Consider the following 19,433-nt stretch of genomic DNA (forward strand, 5'->3'; position numbering starts at 1 on the left):
CTAAATTAGCCCGAGTCCAACCCGAGCCCGATCTGTAAAAACAAAAAATGGCCCGAGCCCGGCCCGAATGGACTCGGGCTTGCAGACCTCTATGCTACACACAGGTGACTCCGCTCGCACCAACCGGAGGGGGAGGGGTCGTGTGACTCGCTACGCTCTTCGCTGCACACAACTGAGGGAGTCCTGTACTTTCCGTCTTTGACGACACGTAAAAAAAAACTGTGCATACCGCAGGAACGGTATAACGGAAAATTTTAGTGGTTTTGAAACCGTGACTTTTCCAAACCGTGGTATACCTTGAAACCGGTTATTGTCCCATGCCTAGTGTACACTTTGTTATAATGAGAGAACACTTGTGTTTTGGGCTATGAGTGGATTCTTAAACACCTGACTGGCCATTGCATTCAAGAAATCAACAGATAGGCCTATATCTGGGATTGGCTGCATTGCTCAACACTGCAAAAACACATTGTAAATAGAAACCTTTGATGCTCTCCTGAGTGCAAACACAAATATGCACCAGAGCATTTGGCGAATCTGTTTTGCCAGTACCCTATTTTACAGCTGCATCTGAGGGTGCTCTTGCTTTCGTTTGATGGGGCTTAGCACCCCCGTAGAACTGGGCCGGTAATTAGGCTACATTAGGAAGTCAATTTCCATTTTGAATGATGTAAGTCTGATTATGAGGTTTGTGTGCTTCACTGCAGTGTAGAGTTCACTGCTTTCATCCACTGGCCTTGAGACACACAGTGTCCAGACCCTTGTCCTGTCCAGCCGGTTTGTTTTTTCCCTCTTCTGCCTTTCATAGAAACGTCACTGAGCTGTTTGGAACAGAAAGAGTGCTTGTTTCTGGTTTGGGTGTCGAACTGTTACATCGCACCCACGCATGAGCAAACAGTTTATTTCTGGCCCTCTCTGTGTTCCGTGAACTCATGCACAACCCCAGGGACAGCCATGGAGAACCTGCCAAATATATTCCTTTTTGCTCTTAATAAAAACTCTACTTTTTTACTGTGTCAGCCCTTTCTGAAAGCATCAGATGAGTGGAGCCAGTCTGAAAGGCTTTTCCTTGTCTTCTCTGTTGGCGTGGCCATTTTACAGTAACAGCACTTGAGTACAACGACTGGCCAGTGGTGACATTAATAGGTAGGACTTGCAGAACATTTGGAGAACTTTGTGTGAACTGATGTTCAGTCCATCATGTGATATGTAGAACATAAAGGGTACAAGGGCAGTTTCCATTTAAGTTCTCCTGCACTGCAAGGCTACTAGCCTGTTAGGAGTCAATAATACTCCCAGTATGATGAATATCGGTGGTTTTAAGGTCTCAGCTGAGTTGTTGTTCAAGCCCTGCAGGTAAAATTTAACCATTATTCACTAGTTGTCCCACTGAATCCTTGGGTGAGATGTAACCACAGGTTGTGCTAGGAGGAAGTTACCTGTGATAAGTGGACAAAATCACCAATATCGTCTTACATTGTTCTTTTGGGGTGTTTTTCCCCTTACAGAGTTGTCTTCTTGGCAATACCTGCACTTGCTTTATCTCTCCCAATCTCCAGACCCGAAGACCCTCTTCTTGTTCAGCAAGTCTTTTTTTGGCTGTAGTGATTTCAAGGCTTGTTGTTAGTAATGAAAATTCAGAAATGAAAAAGTTATTAATTTCTCACCCTCTCATGATGTTTCAGAGCCACAAGTCTTTTGTTCATCTTAAAAATATAAATGTTAGATATTTTTAATGAAACTTTAAAAGAATTTCCACTTTAAGTTAATTCCAAAAAGTAACTGAGTAATTGATGAATTTTCATTTTTAGGTGAAGTGATGCTCAGTTTACAAATTATGGCAGTAATAGATTTTTTTTTTCATTTGTTGTAAGTAATAAAATGATTTTAGATTTAATTGAAATACGTTTGAGTCTTTATGAAGTCCTAGTGGTGTCAGTTGATCATGATACACAGTTTAAACTCCTCTTATAACCTAAATAAATATTGAAACATTGTTGTTCATAATATAACATGTTTAATTTATAATCAGTATACTGAAATATACACTTTTTATAGCCTATAGATTAGTGGTTAAACGGATCGTAGTTGATCCGTGATCCGTACGGACCAAGCCCCACGGTTCGGCACGCATGTGATCTGCGGATTAATTGCAAAATTTAACCATAATAGATTATAAGTTTATTTGTTCGTATTTACACAAGCAAGCGAATTTTTAACAATTCCAGAGAGAAAAGGCGAAAGGAAACTCGATTCGTTACTCGCGCGCTGTTCTCTACGCGCACAGCCGCTCACACGCGTTTCAGATGGCGCGCAAACACCGAACTGAATCCTCCTCTGAATCCTCTGAACAGACACCTACACATAAAATTATGACAAAATACCCATCTCGAAAATCATTCAGGTAAACGCAGTCAGTTATATCTCAAGTGAATGAAAACAGCTGAGAAAGAAATCAGATGTGATGTGTATCATTATATCGGATCCGTGCATCAGGTCTTAAAGGGACAGCGGCCTATAAATACTGCTGCTGTCATTAATGATCATCAAACAACAAAACAGCTGTGATAAAAATCTATATTTAATTTATACAGTGAACACTGTGCAGTGTTATTTTCCCTAATTATTACATTTATGTATTTGAATACTACCAACCTTATTTTATTTGTAACATATTCTGTTGTATTTATCTATGCATGTAATTTGTGAATTTGTTCTTATTTTTACTGGCTGTTCTCTTGTCTCTTTAATCATGTTTAAACTTTCTTAGTTAATCTAGCAGTATTTGCTGTGGTATCAAAGAAGTACTTCACTTTAAGTAATAAATGGAAAGCAAGTTAAATTGAAATATTTTTCTTTTCATGCTGATCCGAAAAATGATCCGATCCGTGGGTCAAAAACCGTAATGTGATCCGAACCGTGAGATTTGTGATCCGTTGAACCACTATAGATTATTTCATCCTGTTCCTCTTGACCAACCTCAATTAATTGTTAAATATTCATAAATACATTTGACCCGACCTTGACCATCCATCAGCTGATGGTCTCCATCTTCTTTCTTTGTCAATTAAATGGCAAAAATAGACATATTTTTATTTGCTTTTTTAAAATTAAATATTTCAAAACATCATATATTAAAGGGGTCATATGATGCTAATTAAATTTTTCCTTTCTCTTTGGAGTGTTACAAGCTCTTGGTGCATAAAGAAGATCTGTAAAGTTGCAAAGACTAAAGTCTCAAATCCAAAGAGATATTCTTTATAAAAGTTAAGAGTCAGCCACGCCTACCTAAAACGGCTCGTTCTAACACGCCCCTTAAACCGCATAAACACATTTCATTACACCAAATACACAAAATAATGTTCTTTTTAGCAGCATCATATGACCCCTTTAATCTTTTGTTGTATACAGAAGCCCTTGAATATTATGCCGTCAAAATTCAGCTGAAAGAGTTTCAAGAGAAGGAGAAGTGCCCTCTCAGACACACTTTACATTTTTACTGCTATTTGTTTCCCACTCAAGTAAAGTTGTTGAAACCCTGGCGCCGATGTTTACTTTAAGGTGTCTTAGAAAAATGCTGAGCTTGGATGACATCAGCATTTGAGTCTGGGTGATAACTTACTCATCACCTGTTTCTCATCTTAATGAATGGCAAAATATGCTCATATCAGCGAAAAGGAATGGATGACATGCAGGTACTTGAAAGGCATAAGATGTATCACCCTTTCTCCTTACTGAGTAACGTCGCTTTCCTTACGGCATCTCTGCTGCTGTTGAAGGAGCCTGTGTTTATTTTGTGGTCTTCTCTATACTGTTGTGCTTAACTAAAGATTGGTTTGATTAGCTAAGACAGCAGTGGTTTTAACTTTCTTTATGTTGATTGCATGCAATATTCATGCATGGTGCTTTTTAGTGTTCGTTAAATGCTTGTGTCTTGAAGTTTGCTGAATAAGACTTTCCTGTGAACTACTTTGAATTAACTTTCAGTCCTGCTTTTAGTCAGATAAAAACGATTGTAAAACATCCCAATTATTATTTTCAATATTCCCAGATATACCTGTAGAAATTTGTCAGTTAAAAAGAAAAGACTCATTGCTTTTATCAAAATATATCTAGCAAATAAAGATTAAAGATAAAACAAGTATTTAATTTATTTATTTAAGAATAGATTTTTATTGCAATGAACATGGCTATTCAATAAAAAAACAAATATATATATATATTAGGGTTGGGCGATGTCTACCAAATTGGCATCGGACGATGTCTACAGTGAAACATCGGCGGGGCGGTCCTGAGCACCACTGACAAACATCTAATCTTGTAAAATGTTTGGTAAGTACTGCCGCTCCATAGTATAGAGTCCTTGTGATGCGAATCTCAAAAGTGAAAATGAAAGTGAAAGTAAAATGAGCGCGCGCAATCGAAAGCGGTTTCAATAGCGGCTTCCTGATGCCTGCAATTTATATACAGTCGCCTATACTTACCCAACGATATAATTGCGAGAGAAAGTCACGATGTCAGCTTAACATCGTGATGTCTGTCAGCCATCGGCGATGTACGATGGCATCGTCTATCGGCCCAACCCTAATATATATATATATATATATTGTGAAAGTATTTTGGAAATTGTCATAGCTATTATTACTTCTATTGCTACAATAATTACTTTTTTAAAATTACTTTTCCATAAAAATGTATATTGTGGTATATATACTACTGTTCAAAAGTTCAGGGATGGTATGATTTTTGTATGTTTTTAAAAGAAGTCTCTAATGCTTACCAAGACTTTGATCACAATACAGTAAAATACAATTTTTTACAGTTTAAAATATGTTTTCTATTTTAATACGTTTTAAAATGTAATTTATACCTGTGATGGCAAAGCTAAATTTTCAGCGTCAATACTTCAATCTTCAATGTCACATGATCCTTCAGAAATCATTATAATATGTTGATGTAGTGCTCAAGAAACATTTCTCACCATTATCAATGTTGAAAACAGTTGTGCTGCTTAATAGTTTTGTGGAAACCATGACTTTTTTCAGGATGCTTTGATGAACAGAAAGTTCAAAAGTTGAAACTTGAAATCTTTTGTTACTTTATTAACGTCCTTGCTGTCACTTTTGATTAATCTAATGCATATTTGCAGAACAAAAGTATTAATTTCTCCTCTCCACAGCCTCATGCTCATGGTTTCATGGTCTCCCACGCCGTCAGACCGGTTCTATAGCTCACGCCATACGAGGGGTGAGCTGTCAGTGCACGCTTGACTGCAGCTCAGAACAATGCGTCAGAAGACACACTCGCTCTTCACATACCCAACAATTCTGTTTGCTTTTCTGTCTTGAGTGTGTCTCTCTGGTGAGGCTGGTGTCATGTCTCTTTGCAACTACTGTTTAGTATGCGTTATTCTGCAGCTGGTAAATGCATAGCGCAGGCAGCTGCATCATGGTGCCACAATGCAGGACTTTGTTCAAAAGTGCTGATTGTGCTTTTAAGAGGTCAGGCTGAGATTTTCCCCCTCCCACCAGTTCGCTCAGCTCCCTCTCTCCAGACAGTCATGGAGCAGGAGTGGGTTTGTATTTAAGTATGAGGATGTGTTTCTTCCACTTGCCCTAAATGGGACCTTTTTTCACGGATCGGCCCTTATTTTTGTGCAATTATATAACCTCCGCAAAGGAATCTCTGCTCTCTCTCCTCCAGCTACGGAAATAAAGATTTATTTCGAATAGGAAAATAATGATCAGTGAATGAGGATGGGGTTCAAGTAGCACAGGGGCCCAGACATTTCCTTAAATAGAGCTCTCTGCGCTCAAATCCGCAGACTTGAGGCTCACATTCCAGGAATAGCTCCGGCTGTGACATTCTGCGCCACTCGAACACACACATAACCCCTGGAACATCCACAGGTAGACTAAATTTATGTTCCATTCCAGCGAGGCTTTTACAGACGTTACAGTCGTCGAGTTACAATGGCATTTCATGCCAGAGGTTGTCCCCAAAGTTTCCTTGAGGAAAGAAAATCCGAGAAGCCTGATTTTTAGGCTCAGTTTTTCTGGGAACTTACTGAATTTTACTTGGGACTTGATCAAAAGTTGCCCCCCCATACTATTTTTTAAAAATCTCAGCTTTAACTTGATCTTTTCTTTTACTAAAATTTTAATTTCTATCAATTGACCCTTGGCAGGGAGTTTGATTGACAGGCAATCTGACCAATCACAACACAGAATCTGCCATTTTTGTCCGACAAACAAACCAGACACGAGAGTAGATTAACGTCAGTGGACTTAAACTTGAAAAATGGTGTGTATTGATGTCTTTCCGCAGTTGAAACAAGATACCTTTTGTGGCCAGATTTACTAAACTGGGCAAATTAGCGTTAGAGCGCAATTCCATAAAAGCGCTGATGGAAGGGAAAATTCTGCAGGTGATTTACTAACAATGCGCACATTAAAGAACACAGACGCAGCCACATCATTTCCATAATGACCAGCGCAATCTACCAAGATCAGCGCATATTACCGCCTGCTTTAAGACATGGGCGTTAAACAAGACATTTTTTGGGGCGTTAAATAATGGTGCAAATACCAGTAATTTGACGAGCGCAAACATTAGTAAATCGCGTTGCGTGATTCATTTTAATACTCTTCTCCCTTAAATTTTGCGTCTGAATGGGAAACGCCTGCAAATACATATTCAATAAGGTGTGCCCAAATAAGGGTGTCGAAATCAGTTGACATTGGATATTTGCACATGCATGCTCACTTCCTTTATCTAAATTACCTTTGCCATCATCTATCGCTCACTAAAAGATAATCTTTAAAAACACAAATCATTTAATAACACTGCTTAACATAATCTTGTAATGCCTGTAATTAATTTAATAATGTAATCTCAAAATACTGTTACATTATAATGTTGTGATACCTAATTTCAGTTGTAGCATTTAAATGAATGAGTTTTTTTTTTAAATATAGGCCAGTTCATCAGCAACAAAAATAATTATTGGTTTATCATATTTGCCAGAATGTGACAAGCAGATACAAATAAATAAATTTTTAAGTAATTTATTATTTTTAAGTCATGTATTTAAGGATAAAATTGTTTTGCTGCAGTGAACATGATAAAAAAAAATCTAAATTAATCAAATTTGATAAATCTACTACTTTGGAAATTCTCGAGTAGTTGAATAATTCATTTGTCACAGCACAGAAATGAACTAGTGAAATCAAAAAGTTAATTAAAAGTGGTGAAATACACACAACCCCTTGGACTTCCACAGGTAGACTAAATTTCCACTCCATTCCAGCACATCTTTTACAGCTGTTACGGTCGTCAGGTTACAATGGCACTTCCTGCCCAATGTTGTCTTGTCTGGAGGGCATAAATGGAGCAGGTTTTTGGGGCCAGAGTCTTGAGGCCTCAGAGTTTCCTCACTGACTGCTGATGAGGTGAAATTTTAGCACTCTTTAGCAAAACAATCATAATCCATCATATCAAAAGAAAAATACAATGACTAGGCTATTCATTATTGTAATTACGGAGGAATCGTTCGACATAGTCGACATATTTTTGCGGTTGTTGTTCAGAGATTATCACAGCTAAATCAAAATACTGGAATGTTTCTTTTTTCAGGATCAGGCCAAACCTGTTTTTGCACTATGGTGCATTTGGTTCAGGATGGAAGCGGCGGAGCTCATTTGCACAGGTTGAAAGCTCGTCTGGGCTTTCATCTAACACAGTGAAGATTAGATAGAGAAAACGCTTCGGGGTCAGTCTTGAATGGGTTCACATGTGGCACGTGACGAGCTTCCTGCGTTTGAGAGCGAGAGCTCATCATCATCCGTACCGAACAATAGACACATGCACAGTTGACTCGGAGCCACAGTGACTGCTGTGTCTACTGACAGAGGCAGGTGTTTCCCACTTTGTTGTCTGTCCAGCTGAGCTCAATGGATATTTAGCCTGCGCTGCTATTTCCAACGTTGAACAGGATTAGCAGCCATAAATATCACTGGCTCGAAGGAAGAGAGGAAGAAAGTGTACGATCGAGCACAGACGAACTCTCAGCACAAAGCGCTTGCCAAGCCAGAATTAGAACTGTCGGCCTCATTCTCTAATTTCTACAGCAGACGTAACATTTGGTGATTGTGTGTGAAAAGGAACTGAGGAGGCGGATGAGCTGAGGCTGCATGCGTACAGCCTCTGGGTAATTAATTCAGCTGACCGAGGGCAACTCTGTCTGTGTAGGAGTCAGAAGGTCAGGACCTTCGAGGCAGACAGAGGCAGACGATCAAACCCCGTTTCCACCAAAACGGTGCTTGTGCCAGAGTTGGTACTGTGGCAAACCTCCACAAATTTAACTGGCCTGAGAGCCGATGACGTAACTGCCTGTTACAACATAACGTACCCACAAACAAACATGCTGCATCATGGTCTTTGTCTGTATTTATTTCCAGTTTTGAGAATGTAAAATCCTGTCTTGAGCCACATTTTTAATATTTAATAATAATTTAACTAACTAAATATTATACTTCATAATTAATTTCATTTATATATATTTATGTGTGTGTATGTAATTATTTTTATATAAAAAATGTATTATACACATTATACATTTTTAATATTGTATAATAATTTAATAAATAGTATGCTTCATAATTATTAATATTTAATTTATATATAAACACACACATACACACATTCTTTCATTATAATTTTGTATATTCATATTTTATATATTTTAATGCATTTTTCATATTTTAATTACATATAAAAATATCATTGTGTATGTATGTATATATATATATATATATAACTACATATTGAATTCAAAAAACTATGAATATATATATTTTTAACATTTTATATGCTTAATGTACAGTGGGTACGGAAAGTATTCAGACCCCCTTAAATTTGCAACTGTAACATGGAATTACTATCTGATATATCAGTATTTTTTGTAAAGGAGCAAAGGTGAAAGCGAGGTCACAAAAGCAGCCTCTGATCCCTTGTCTTTCGCTGACCTTACTGTGTGCAGTGTGTCAGCACAGGGTGTGTGGTTCAGCTGATGCAGTCTCTGGTGGTCTCATATAAATAGGGTGTTATCGCCAGTCCACTGGTGTTTGGAGTCGGTGTTGTGGCCGTCCTATTTTTAGCACGAGAGAATCATGTGTCTGACAAACACATCTCCTCCCATGCAGACGTGGGCGTGTGCATGACTGTTTGTATGACTGTGCGTGTGTTTTTATCAGCCGCCAATTGTGTCCCTAGTGTTAATGGAGCATCTGGTGGCATACGATGGGGGGTTGAGTGTTATTGAGGCATGTATCCAGGTCAAGAGGGGCACTGATGCTGTTACAGCGGCCTGCAGGGGGTTTATGTTCGGTCTCTCATTAAAAGTGACTCAAAGTTCATCTAATTAAAAGGGGAAAACATCTGTCTGCGTATGGACGGCTGAATGGTCTCTAATGTGCACTGCTTGGGTTTAACCACCCATCTCTGTCTGGTGAACAGCATGTCTGTCTGTGTTTCTGTTTGTTTAATGTCTGTTGATGTAAAAGGATAATTGTGTTCCATTCATAACACAGGATTATTTGCTTCATATGTAACATCTCATATAGCCTAATCAGTAAGCAAGAATTTACATTGAGTAACGAATCAGTTGAATAAATGATTCAGTGACTCATTCATAAAAAACTTTGTGTTTTGAATGTGTTTTTGAACAAATCTGTTTTACGCATGATTCAGTGACTTGTTTTTAAAGGCAGTGACTGAATTTGAAGTAGCATACTAGCATACTACTCTTACCATTTCTGACATTTCTGACTTTATATGTAAAAATTACATCAAAATAACCAATTCAACCAGTCACTTGTTTTGTTTCTGAACGAATCTGTTTTGAACGAATCAGTTGATTAAGTGATTCATTGACTCACTGATAAAGACAGTCAACTGTTTCATTCCAGTGTAATAACATTTCATATATAAAGTGTGTGTGTGTATATATATATATATATAAAATAGACCCCAAAATTGTGAACGGTAGTGTAAGTGGGCATGTTTTGCTGGACCTTCAATAAGAAGACAAATCTAATTTCTACGTAAGGAATTATATTATGAACAATTATTTGCATTATCAATTATCAGTCAGCTCAATGTGTTTTAATTACATCATGCCATTATTTTCTTAGTCTGTTTCCAAAACAGTACATAAAAATCATTAATGATTCAGTGTCAAGCTTATTAAAAAAAATTTAATTTCTGAATGAATTGTCGGCGCTGATAGCCGTAGCGCGCCGACAAATAGTGCATTTGTGCTACAGGCTTCCCGAGATCGAATCCCGGCTCGAGGACCTTTCCCGATCCCGCCCCCCTCTGTCTCTCTGCCGAAGATCTTGGGCCACACCATCGAACATGGCCGGCACTTAGAGGAAAGCAGGCAGCTTCTGTCCTACGCCCTCATCCACCCCGCAACCTCCCTTGAGGACCGGGGGAACCTCGCCCTCTGGCTCAACCACCTGGAGGAGCGGGCGGCCGCCCGAGGAGCCGGAGACTCCCTTGAGCGCGCGCCTTCATCCCACCACGGGCAGCCTCCACACCTCTATCCCCACCACCAGCGCTACGGGTCGGAAGACCGTCTCAACGGCTGGCAGGGCTCGAGGGACTCTGGGCTGGGAAGTTGGCAGCATCAGCAGCAACAGGGCTGCGAAAATGGGCACCTCTCACTGTACCCATCATCCTCTGTGCCCTCCACTATCAATGCTGTAGGTACAGGCTGTGGGACCAACACAAGTGAGTGGGCTATTCTTCACTTTCGGCTTAACGTGGGATGCCGTCTGTCTCCCATTGCTTAGTCTGTCCATAACCACAGGTGTTTCATATAAGCTAGCTGCTATTTTGTCTATTTCATCTTTGGCAAGTGCGATTAAAACAGCTGCAGATCCAGACTAGCAAGATGTCAAATCTTTCAACATTGATATTATTGTGACCCTCTCAAATTCTCACTCATATCCTCCTGGACAGTTCAGATGTTGTACTAATGACTTGAAGTTTATCTCTCAGATGTAGGAGCATTCAGAAGTACGATAGCCCACGAAATGAAAGGAAAAAACATGTATTTGCAGCACTGCTGTGCTGTGGGCGTAACAAAGATATTCAGATTGAACATATCTGTGGTCAGAGCACGATATTTCCAGCTAAGAATGCAAGGGTCTTTTTTTCTGATGAAGGAGACAGCTGAGGATATAAATAAGGGCACATTTAAAGCACTGCTCCACCAGATCCTCTTTATTTTTGACTACTTAAGAGTACTTAACAGCACAAAGGACTGGTTTCACAGCTCACCTCCAGCAGCCTCAGGATGTAGGCTTTAAAAATATTATCTTATCTGTCCACTGGACAAATGCTGCTGTTCCGTTTGACTTATTGTGTTAAATGGTTTAGGGTAACCCTCTGTTTCATGTAAACTAAGGCTGCATATTGATACAGATTTCCTGAATTCAGTTTGATTCAGATTCACAAGCTTTCATTTGTATTTAATTGCAATTTGTATTTGATTCAATTCTGACTCATTTGGGCATTTACCAAAAACAAAACAAAACATTTTTTCATTTTAATGCCCAAAAAACTACCTTCCAACATGCTAAAAATGAACAACATGGCCTACACTATTGCTATTTATATTTAACAGAATAATCAGTGCAACCAAATACTCCACTGACATTGCATTTCCTTTGTAAAACTGTTATTTAATTAAAACTACTAATTAAAACAAAATACAAATTAAACTAATAAAAAATGGCTAAAGCACATGACAAAATTAGTAAAAAGTAAACTTTAATAGTATATAAACAATACTAAAACATCACTGGTGTAAACAATAAAAAAGTACATTATTTTAACAATAAAAAATTCAATTGTTTTGTAGTTAAATTATCTCATCAATAGCAATAATTTTCCAGCTATTTCTTTCTCAAAGCCTGTGAGAAAAGCATGGATATAGTGGATTGTAATCACTGATGAATTAATGTATTAAATGTCTTCTATTTAAAATAAGAGTAGATGGTATACATCATTTTTAAATAATGAATTAATTTATCCAAATAAAATACTATAAATTATAATATGCATACATTACATTTTATAATGATGGCTTCAGTCAGTTATTTTTGGTTCATGTAGGGAATCAGGTGGATGGTGAAATTGGCGCTAGCTTCTTTATTTATATATGTTTTTGTTTAATTCATTAATTAATAATGTAAATATATTAATATAATACTTTATAATGAAGGATTCAGTTCATTGTAATTTTGGTCCATTCATGGTATCAGATCAACAAAGTGATACAGGTGTAAATTTACTTCTTTACAACAAACCTTTAATCATGATTGATAAGACAATAAAAAAACATATTTGTCTCCTTGACAGAGGAGAATAAAATCTAATAATATATAAGACCATCTTTGAAATTTTTTCCACATACTCACCAATGAACATTTGTAAATTGAATTAGAACAGCATCCTGTGTCCTTCTTTCTTTACCCACACAAACACCCTCTCACCTCCCCAACTAAGCACCACATACCATCCCAGCTCTTCCCTTGTAAGGTATCCTTTGTGGGGGTTTGTATTTAGGGAAAATGGCTAATATTTAGGGACTGGAACTTGTAATGTTAGCTGGGCACCTATTTTAAACTAGCCCGCGAAGACCTATACATAGTCCAAACATTTACAGCCGCATATAGGAGGAGAGAACGCTCTCCACACGGCCCATAACGTATCTTCTCCATCTCATTCTCTGTTTGTTTCCTCTTTCCCCTCATCCGTGACGGGGTCGAATGTTCCAGAAGAGGAAGACAGGCTCACCTGTTTATTAGGTGCAATGGAAAAGACTCGCAGCTTGTTTGGTTTGCCAGGTTTTCCTCCCGTAGTGGAAACAAATAAACTTGTGTTGGTTGTGCTGGCTAAAGCAGTTTAGAGCTACAGAAGCTGTTAGTCAGACTAGTCTCAGATGTTTGCCATGAAAGTTATAAAAAATTCCAACCACACTGCTTGAAAATGAGGGTCTGGGGTACAGTTCATATATATATATATATATATATAATGTATGTATACCCTAATTTGAGAAGATGAACTAGTATTGATAATGTAGAATTTGCTTGGAACCAGGAACTTTTATTCAGAACTGGTTCTAAATCATTCAGACTCTTGAGTGGTTGTTTTTAGTGTTCCTTGTAGTGAATCAAAAACTTACTGTGCAGCTTTAGTAGTGTAGTCTGATTCACGAACAAATGACTCTTATGAGTCGGTTCTTTTTATTTAATCAAAAAGCGTAGTCAGATCAGATTCCAAACAAATGAGTCTGTTCTAGTCAGTGAGCCAAAAAACACGCAGCTTATAAATTTGTTACTGACTGCGTTTTCATATGACAACATGTTAAAGTTGCACATTAGGTTTGTCCAAATAGCTGAATGAATAAAATAAATAACTACTTTTTTATTTAGTATATTGATATAATATATAGTTTTATGCGTCTATAAAAAGATTGTTATTAAAAAGTTTGTGTAAACCAGTGTAACTAAATCTAAAACTCTTATGAAAATCTGTTAACTAAAATAAAATAAACTCAATCTGAAGTTCTAAAATTAGTAAAACTATAACTGAAATAAATGTAAATGAAAACTAAATACAAATATAAAAAAAAAAAACGAATAAAACAAATTAACCTGACAAAATTAAAATGAAAATATAAAAATAAAAGTCAATTCAAAACATTAGCCTAAACAGTATAATAGTTTATAAATAATACTAAAATAACAGTAATATAAACAAATATATGTCTAAAATAATATAAAATAAAAATATTTTAAAGGAGACATATTATGTCCCTTTTTACAATATGTAATATAAGTCTCTGGTGTCCCCAGAATGTTTCTGTGAAGTTTCAGCTCAAAATACTCCACAGATCATTTATTATATCATTTTGAAAATACCTATTTTGAGTGGAAATTCAATATTAAAGTGATCTCATCATTTGGCAATTATGTTAAATGATATAACATTTTGAATATATTATTATTTATTATTCAAAATAGCCCTGGAATTTGAAATCATAACCTGTTGCTCATATTCATTGCAGTCCAAAATAATTTCACATGCTTAAAGTCTAGCGTGACCACCCCTCTACTACTCGACCCCCTGATTGTCCACACTGACTAGACAGAAAATAGTATGTTTTAAAAAGTTCACCCTTATGTCTGCTTAGTGACAACAGAGCTACTAATCGTAGCTTGTAAATTTAAAGCTTTTGTATAAATATAACAGTCCTGACTTGTTTGTGTTTATGAGGATCCCTGTGGCCCGATCTCACGCCGCATGTCTCTTTTCTCGCAGTTCTGTCGGGTGGACAGCACAGTCCTCTGCGGCGTTCGGTGTCTCTGACCCCTCCGATGAGCGGCGGATCTAACCAGCCTCTGGGGCACGGATGGCTCTCCCAGGAGGACCTGCGTCCCCGCGGGCCGGCCCCCGACCACGCCCCCATCTCTCCTCAGAGCAGCGTGGCGTCCTCGGGCAGCGGAGGCAGCGAGCACCTGGAGGAACACGCTGCTGTCCGAAGTACATTCCATGAGGAGGGCAGCGGGATGAGGGGTGAGCCACAGAAGTGTTTATGTAGACTATTTTTATGACAGCTAAACAGATCTTGAAAATAATTAATTGGTCTAATTAGTCACGATGAGCCAGGGCTTTAAAAACTAGGTCGCTTACAAGAAAATTGATCCTGCATTGCTTTTCATCTGAAACAATGTGATGTCACTCTCAGATGTGCCGGCATGGCTGAAGAGTCTGCGTCTCCATAAGTACGCTGGACTCTTCTCCACCATGACCTATGATGAGATGCTGTCACTGACGGAGCAGCAGCTGGAAGCTCAGGTTGGTGTTTTGATACTTTTCATTGCTAGGCTGCAAAAATGACTTTCTTACTCAATAGTTTTGTCTTGTATTCCAGTATAGATAATTAAACACATGTAAAATAAGAGTTTACATTTACTATAAGATATTTTTCAAGATGTTTTTACAAGCTGATATAAGATAATGCGTCATGTATTTAGAGAAATCAATAAAAATTTGAGGTGTTTGTGAAAAAAACATTTGCACATAAAACATTCATTCCCTTTTGTATTACATTTATATTACTCACCCCATTGACACCCCATTTTTAATCAGTTTGAAAAGACATATTAGCCAAAAATTAAGAATTTGTTCCCATGACTTATTCCTTTGCTCCCTAATTTTAGGTAAATTGCAGCTATGATTTAATTTAATTAAAACAAGGAAACTAATTAGTAAATCATGGTAGAGATTTAATGAAAACGAGAGTATGAATTAATAAAACATAATAGGTAACACACTAGGTAACACTTTATTTTACAGTGTCCTTGTTAACATGTTACATGTACTTACTATTATAAGAACAATAAATTATGCATAATTACATGCACGTAATTACATGCTATGTAGTTAATTAATATTACTCTGTACTTAAATATATAATTACACTGTAACAAGGACACCTTAATGTGTAACCATAATTATTAATTTGCTCACTCGTTTTAGTTAAATCATTTTGTGTTTTTTCTCTGCATGTCTTGGCAAAGCTCAGTCAAAAATACTAATGAAGGAAATCAGTTGTGCAAATCTCCAGTGTAAAAATGATTAAAGCAAGTAATATTACCAGAGAGGTTCAAGCATGTACAAGATACAGACATGCTTGTGAGAGTTTGAGCCAATCAAAAGACTCAGTTACTCAATGGCTCTTCTAGCTATTTATGTGATGCAGGGGTTGAAAATCAATTACAATGTCTTGATTTAGCTAGTTTGCTAACAACATTTAGCTCCAAATAATTTGTGCATACAACTAGGTGTAGCCTGCTGTATTTTTGACACTGCTACAGGTAATTTCTGACAAATGACATGTAATTTTGGTGGCCATTACTTGTGGAAAAATACATACAGGGCCTCATTGGAAAAGTTAATTTTGTGGCAATTTGTGTGTTTTTATGTGTGAAATGTGGCTATTATTGTAGGGGAATCGTATAGTGTCTCCATCATGTATGTACATATATAGATATTTACATTTTATATATTGTAGCAGCTTTGCATAGTATGAGATCTGTTGTTATGTCATACAGCATGTCAGATTTTGTTTTAAATCTTGTTTTTCTCTGATATAGCAAGTCACCAAAGGGGCACGGCACAAGATCATCATCAGTATTCAGAAGCTGAAAGACAGACAAAACATGCTACGCTGTTTGGAGAAGGTCAGAGACTCTCTTTCCCCATCTCAGTTTATTTCAACCCATAGTCTTTGTTTTTGTGAACAGTCCTATTAAACTTTACATTTGCAGTCATTCATACTGTGGATACTTTTTTCACCGTTTCAGATTTGGGTTTGAACCTTCAACCTTTCCGCTTCCAGCCTTGATCTTTAACTGCAGTGCCACACCAACTCTGAATCCCAAACCTCTGCCATTATCATTTTCACATGCAATTTGTATGTGTGTTAATTATTAAATGTCATCTATTTAATTCAAGGACACAGTATTTGAAACAACAAGAGACAGGAAGGAGCCAGATGTCTAATTTCAGAGCAACCTTTTCATCAAGCTTTCCATCTCCATGCATTTGTAGCATCAGAAATCAGACACCTCCTCCTGGTAGCTGAATCCATTTAAAGTTTTAATGTCCCGCATGTGTCGGCCCTGTTAAGAGTCGCACCGTGCGACGGGGAAACAAACATGCTCGTATTTTTGGTAGACCTTTATTTTGTCCTCACATGTCATTTTCCGCCTCATTACATGTCTGAAATATCCCGACACCCGACAGTTGCCCGTATTGAATTTATGGAAGCGTCCAAAATAAGGCCGCACTGCAACCTTGAATATAACAGCTACGCTCGCATCCATTCATTTGTCATCTCTCTCTCTTTCAGGACATTTTGGAGGGAGGGAATCTACGTGCTCCTTTGCAGGAGCTCCACCAGATCATCCAGACGCCCATTAAAGCCTGCAGCACAGAGGAGTCTTCACAGCACCACCTGCTGAGCGCTGAGAGGAAGAGCAGCATCGCCACTTCCCACCTGGGTGGAGGAGAGACGGAGGGCAGCTCCACGTTCATAGCCGAGGGAGACATCCCTGCTCAGTTCACTCGCGTCATGGGCAAAGGTTCATACGTAGTTCTTCTCGTCATCTAAGAATCATTTGAGGCTTTTAGGAATGTTTAGGTCACCACTTTCCATTTCCAAACAACTTTATCTAACGGACAGAAAAATGGGTCAGAAGATGTCAGACAGAGATCATGTAATTTACTTCCCTTAGCTCTTGCTGAGTTTTCCATAACTATACGAGATTCAAAGTCATACTGAACTAATATAGTTTGGCATTGTGTAAGAAGTTTTTTTTTTTTTCATAAATATGTGACTTTAACTCTTTCTTTCTGTTTTTGTGACAGTTTGCACACAGCTCCTCGTCTCAGGGTCGGATGAGGAGAACATTAGTTCCTACCTACAGCTTATTGATAAGTGCCTAATCCATGAGGTGAGTGTTCATCAACTTGAAGTATCCTTTAATTAATTTCTTAATACATGAAAGTTCTTGGTCTTATTGAGAAAAATTGATCCGCTTTTTATAATTCCCATTGGATACAATCATGTCCTTACTTGTTGAATATCCTGTTCCACTCAGAAAAGTGTCAAATAATAGAAGTAAAATGTTTAGTGAACCAGTGTTGTTATTGTTAACCAAAACTAAAACGGTAATTAAAGTAAAGCTGAAATAACTTAAATGAAAATTAGAAATGTTGCCTTGGCAGCCAACTGTCATAAGTTTTAAGTCGAAACATTAAATTTACTAAAACTAAAGCATAAATAAAAATAAAATAAAACTAAATGGAAATATTAAAAATGAAAGCACAAGAAAAATAAATAAATAAATAAATAAAAACTGATAATATAAAAATAAAATATAATTAAAAATATTAATAAATACTATCATCATCTTATCAGGAAGACTCCAGATTTTCAAGAGTGTCTCTGAGAAATTAGACTTAAATTCCCTAAACACTAATTTGATTTTGTGACGTTTAAGGCATTTGTTAGGTGCTTTTATCCAAATCAAAGTACAAAAAGTGTTTTAGTTTTTCATGTGAGACTGTTGAGGTCAGCAGATGGCGAGCATACAGTTCCCTTTTCTGGTTTGTATTATCCTTATTATTGAAACTTCTGAACAAATTACATACTAAATTTAAGAATAAGCAGACATAGTCCCATTAGGCACAGTTCTGGAGTGATCAGTTATGAGGTGTGAAGTATGTTGAGCTGGAATGGAAATCCTGAGTCTCTCACTGCTGTGATGTCTCCCACCTCTCGCAGTCCTTCACAGAGACACAGAAGAAGAGGTTGTTGTCTTGGAAGCAGCAGGTGCAGGTGCAGTTCCGGTCAATTTCACGGAAAACTCTCCTGGACCTAACAGGACAGAGAAGAAGGTAAAGTGGATTTTGGAGGTCATGGTTAGAACCAAAGCACAATTTAACCTCCTTATTCTGTTTAGAACATTTGACTGTACATTATTCTTCATATTTCTAAATGATTAAATAAAATTCAGTGGAAGTTATTCACTATGACAGCTGCCATCTGATTAGCAAAGCAGTGTTTCCCGACCAAACCAGGTTTGTTGCTTAAGTTTTACTGAATTACGTCATGCAGTGAACTGAGAACAGACATTAGCCAAGAACAGTCATTTTGAGGTTTACTCTGTCAGACACGTTGATTGATTTAGGTCAGAATTATTGCCATCTGTGTTTTTATTTATTGGACTAATACTTTAATGATGATCAAAAACCACAGACCACACAGATGTGTTTAGGACCATGAGTCACAGTTTGCCGTCACTCCCTACTGGATTACATCACGGCCCGAAAATAGAGCATATGATACTCAACAAGAATCTCCTATTTTATGCCACAGTATGAGGCATTATGGACTTCTACATCAATGGTTCTCAAACTTTTTAACTTTAAAGTCCCCCATTGTCAAAGTCAATACAAAAAGGCCCTCCTACACAGACTCTTGTTTTTTTACTGCTGCCAAAATCATACCAAAAACATGAGTTTGTTCTCAGTTTTTTTAATAGATACTAGGGCTGTCAACTCTTTTTTTTTTTTAAAGAAAACATTATATGAGTAAATTTCTTTGAAAAGAATATACTGTGTGTGTGTGTGTGTGTGTGTGTGTGTGTGTGTGTGTAGAACTACTGAAATTTATTTAATACTTAGTACAAAACCTTTGTTGGTAATGACAGCTTCAAGACGCCTCCTGTATGGAGAAACTAGTCGCATGCATTGCTCAGGTGTGATTTTGGCCCATTCTTCCACACAAA

The 19,433-nt window shown here is 37.4% G+C and overlaps 1 protein-coding gene across 2 annotated transcripts in view; it reads left to right on the forward strand.

Moving 5' to 3' along the window:
- Nucleotides 1-19,433, forward strand: part of LOC107723599 (protein Smaug homolog 1-like) — a 43,878-nt gene that overhangs the window by 9,972 nt on the left and 14,473 nt on the right. Inside the window, exons 5-12 of one of the 2 annotated variants that reach the window (XM_016532312.1) lie at nt 1,940-1,955; nt 10,354-10,794; nt 14,395-14,649; nt 14,822-14,931; nt 16,233-16,319; nt 16,991-17,222; nt 17,509-17,594; nt 18,428-18,540. In XM_016532312.1, the coding sequence (XP_016387798.1) occupies nt 1,940-1,955; nt 10,354-10,794; nt 14,395-14,649; nt 14,822-14,931; nt 16,233-16,319; nt 16,991-17,222; nt 17,509-17,594; nt 18,428-18,540 (1,340 nt within the window). Of the gene's footprint in view, nt 1-1,939; nt 1,956-10,353; nt 10,795-14,394; nt 14,650-14,821; nt 14,932-16,232; nt 16,320-16,990; nt 17,223-17,508; nt 17,595-18,427; nt 18,541-19,433 lie in introns of those variants that run through there. The other variant, XM_016532303.1, reaches the window with a different exon arrangement.

The sequence above is a fragment of the Sinocyclocheilus rhinocerous genome, unplaced genomic scaffold (genome assembly GCF_001515625.1).
Source record: "Sinocyclocheilus rhinocerous isolate Xijiao unplaced genomic scaffold, SAMN03320098_v1.1 scaffold283, whole genome shotgun sequence".
NCBI lineage: Eukaryota > Metazoa > Chordata > Actinopteri > Cypriniformes > Cyprinidae > Sinocyclocheilus > Sinocyclocheilus rhinocerous.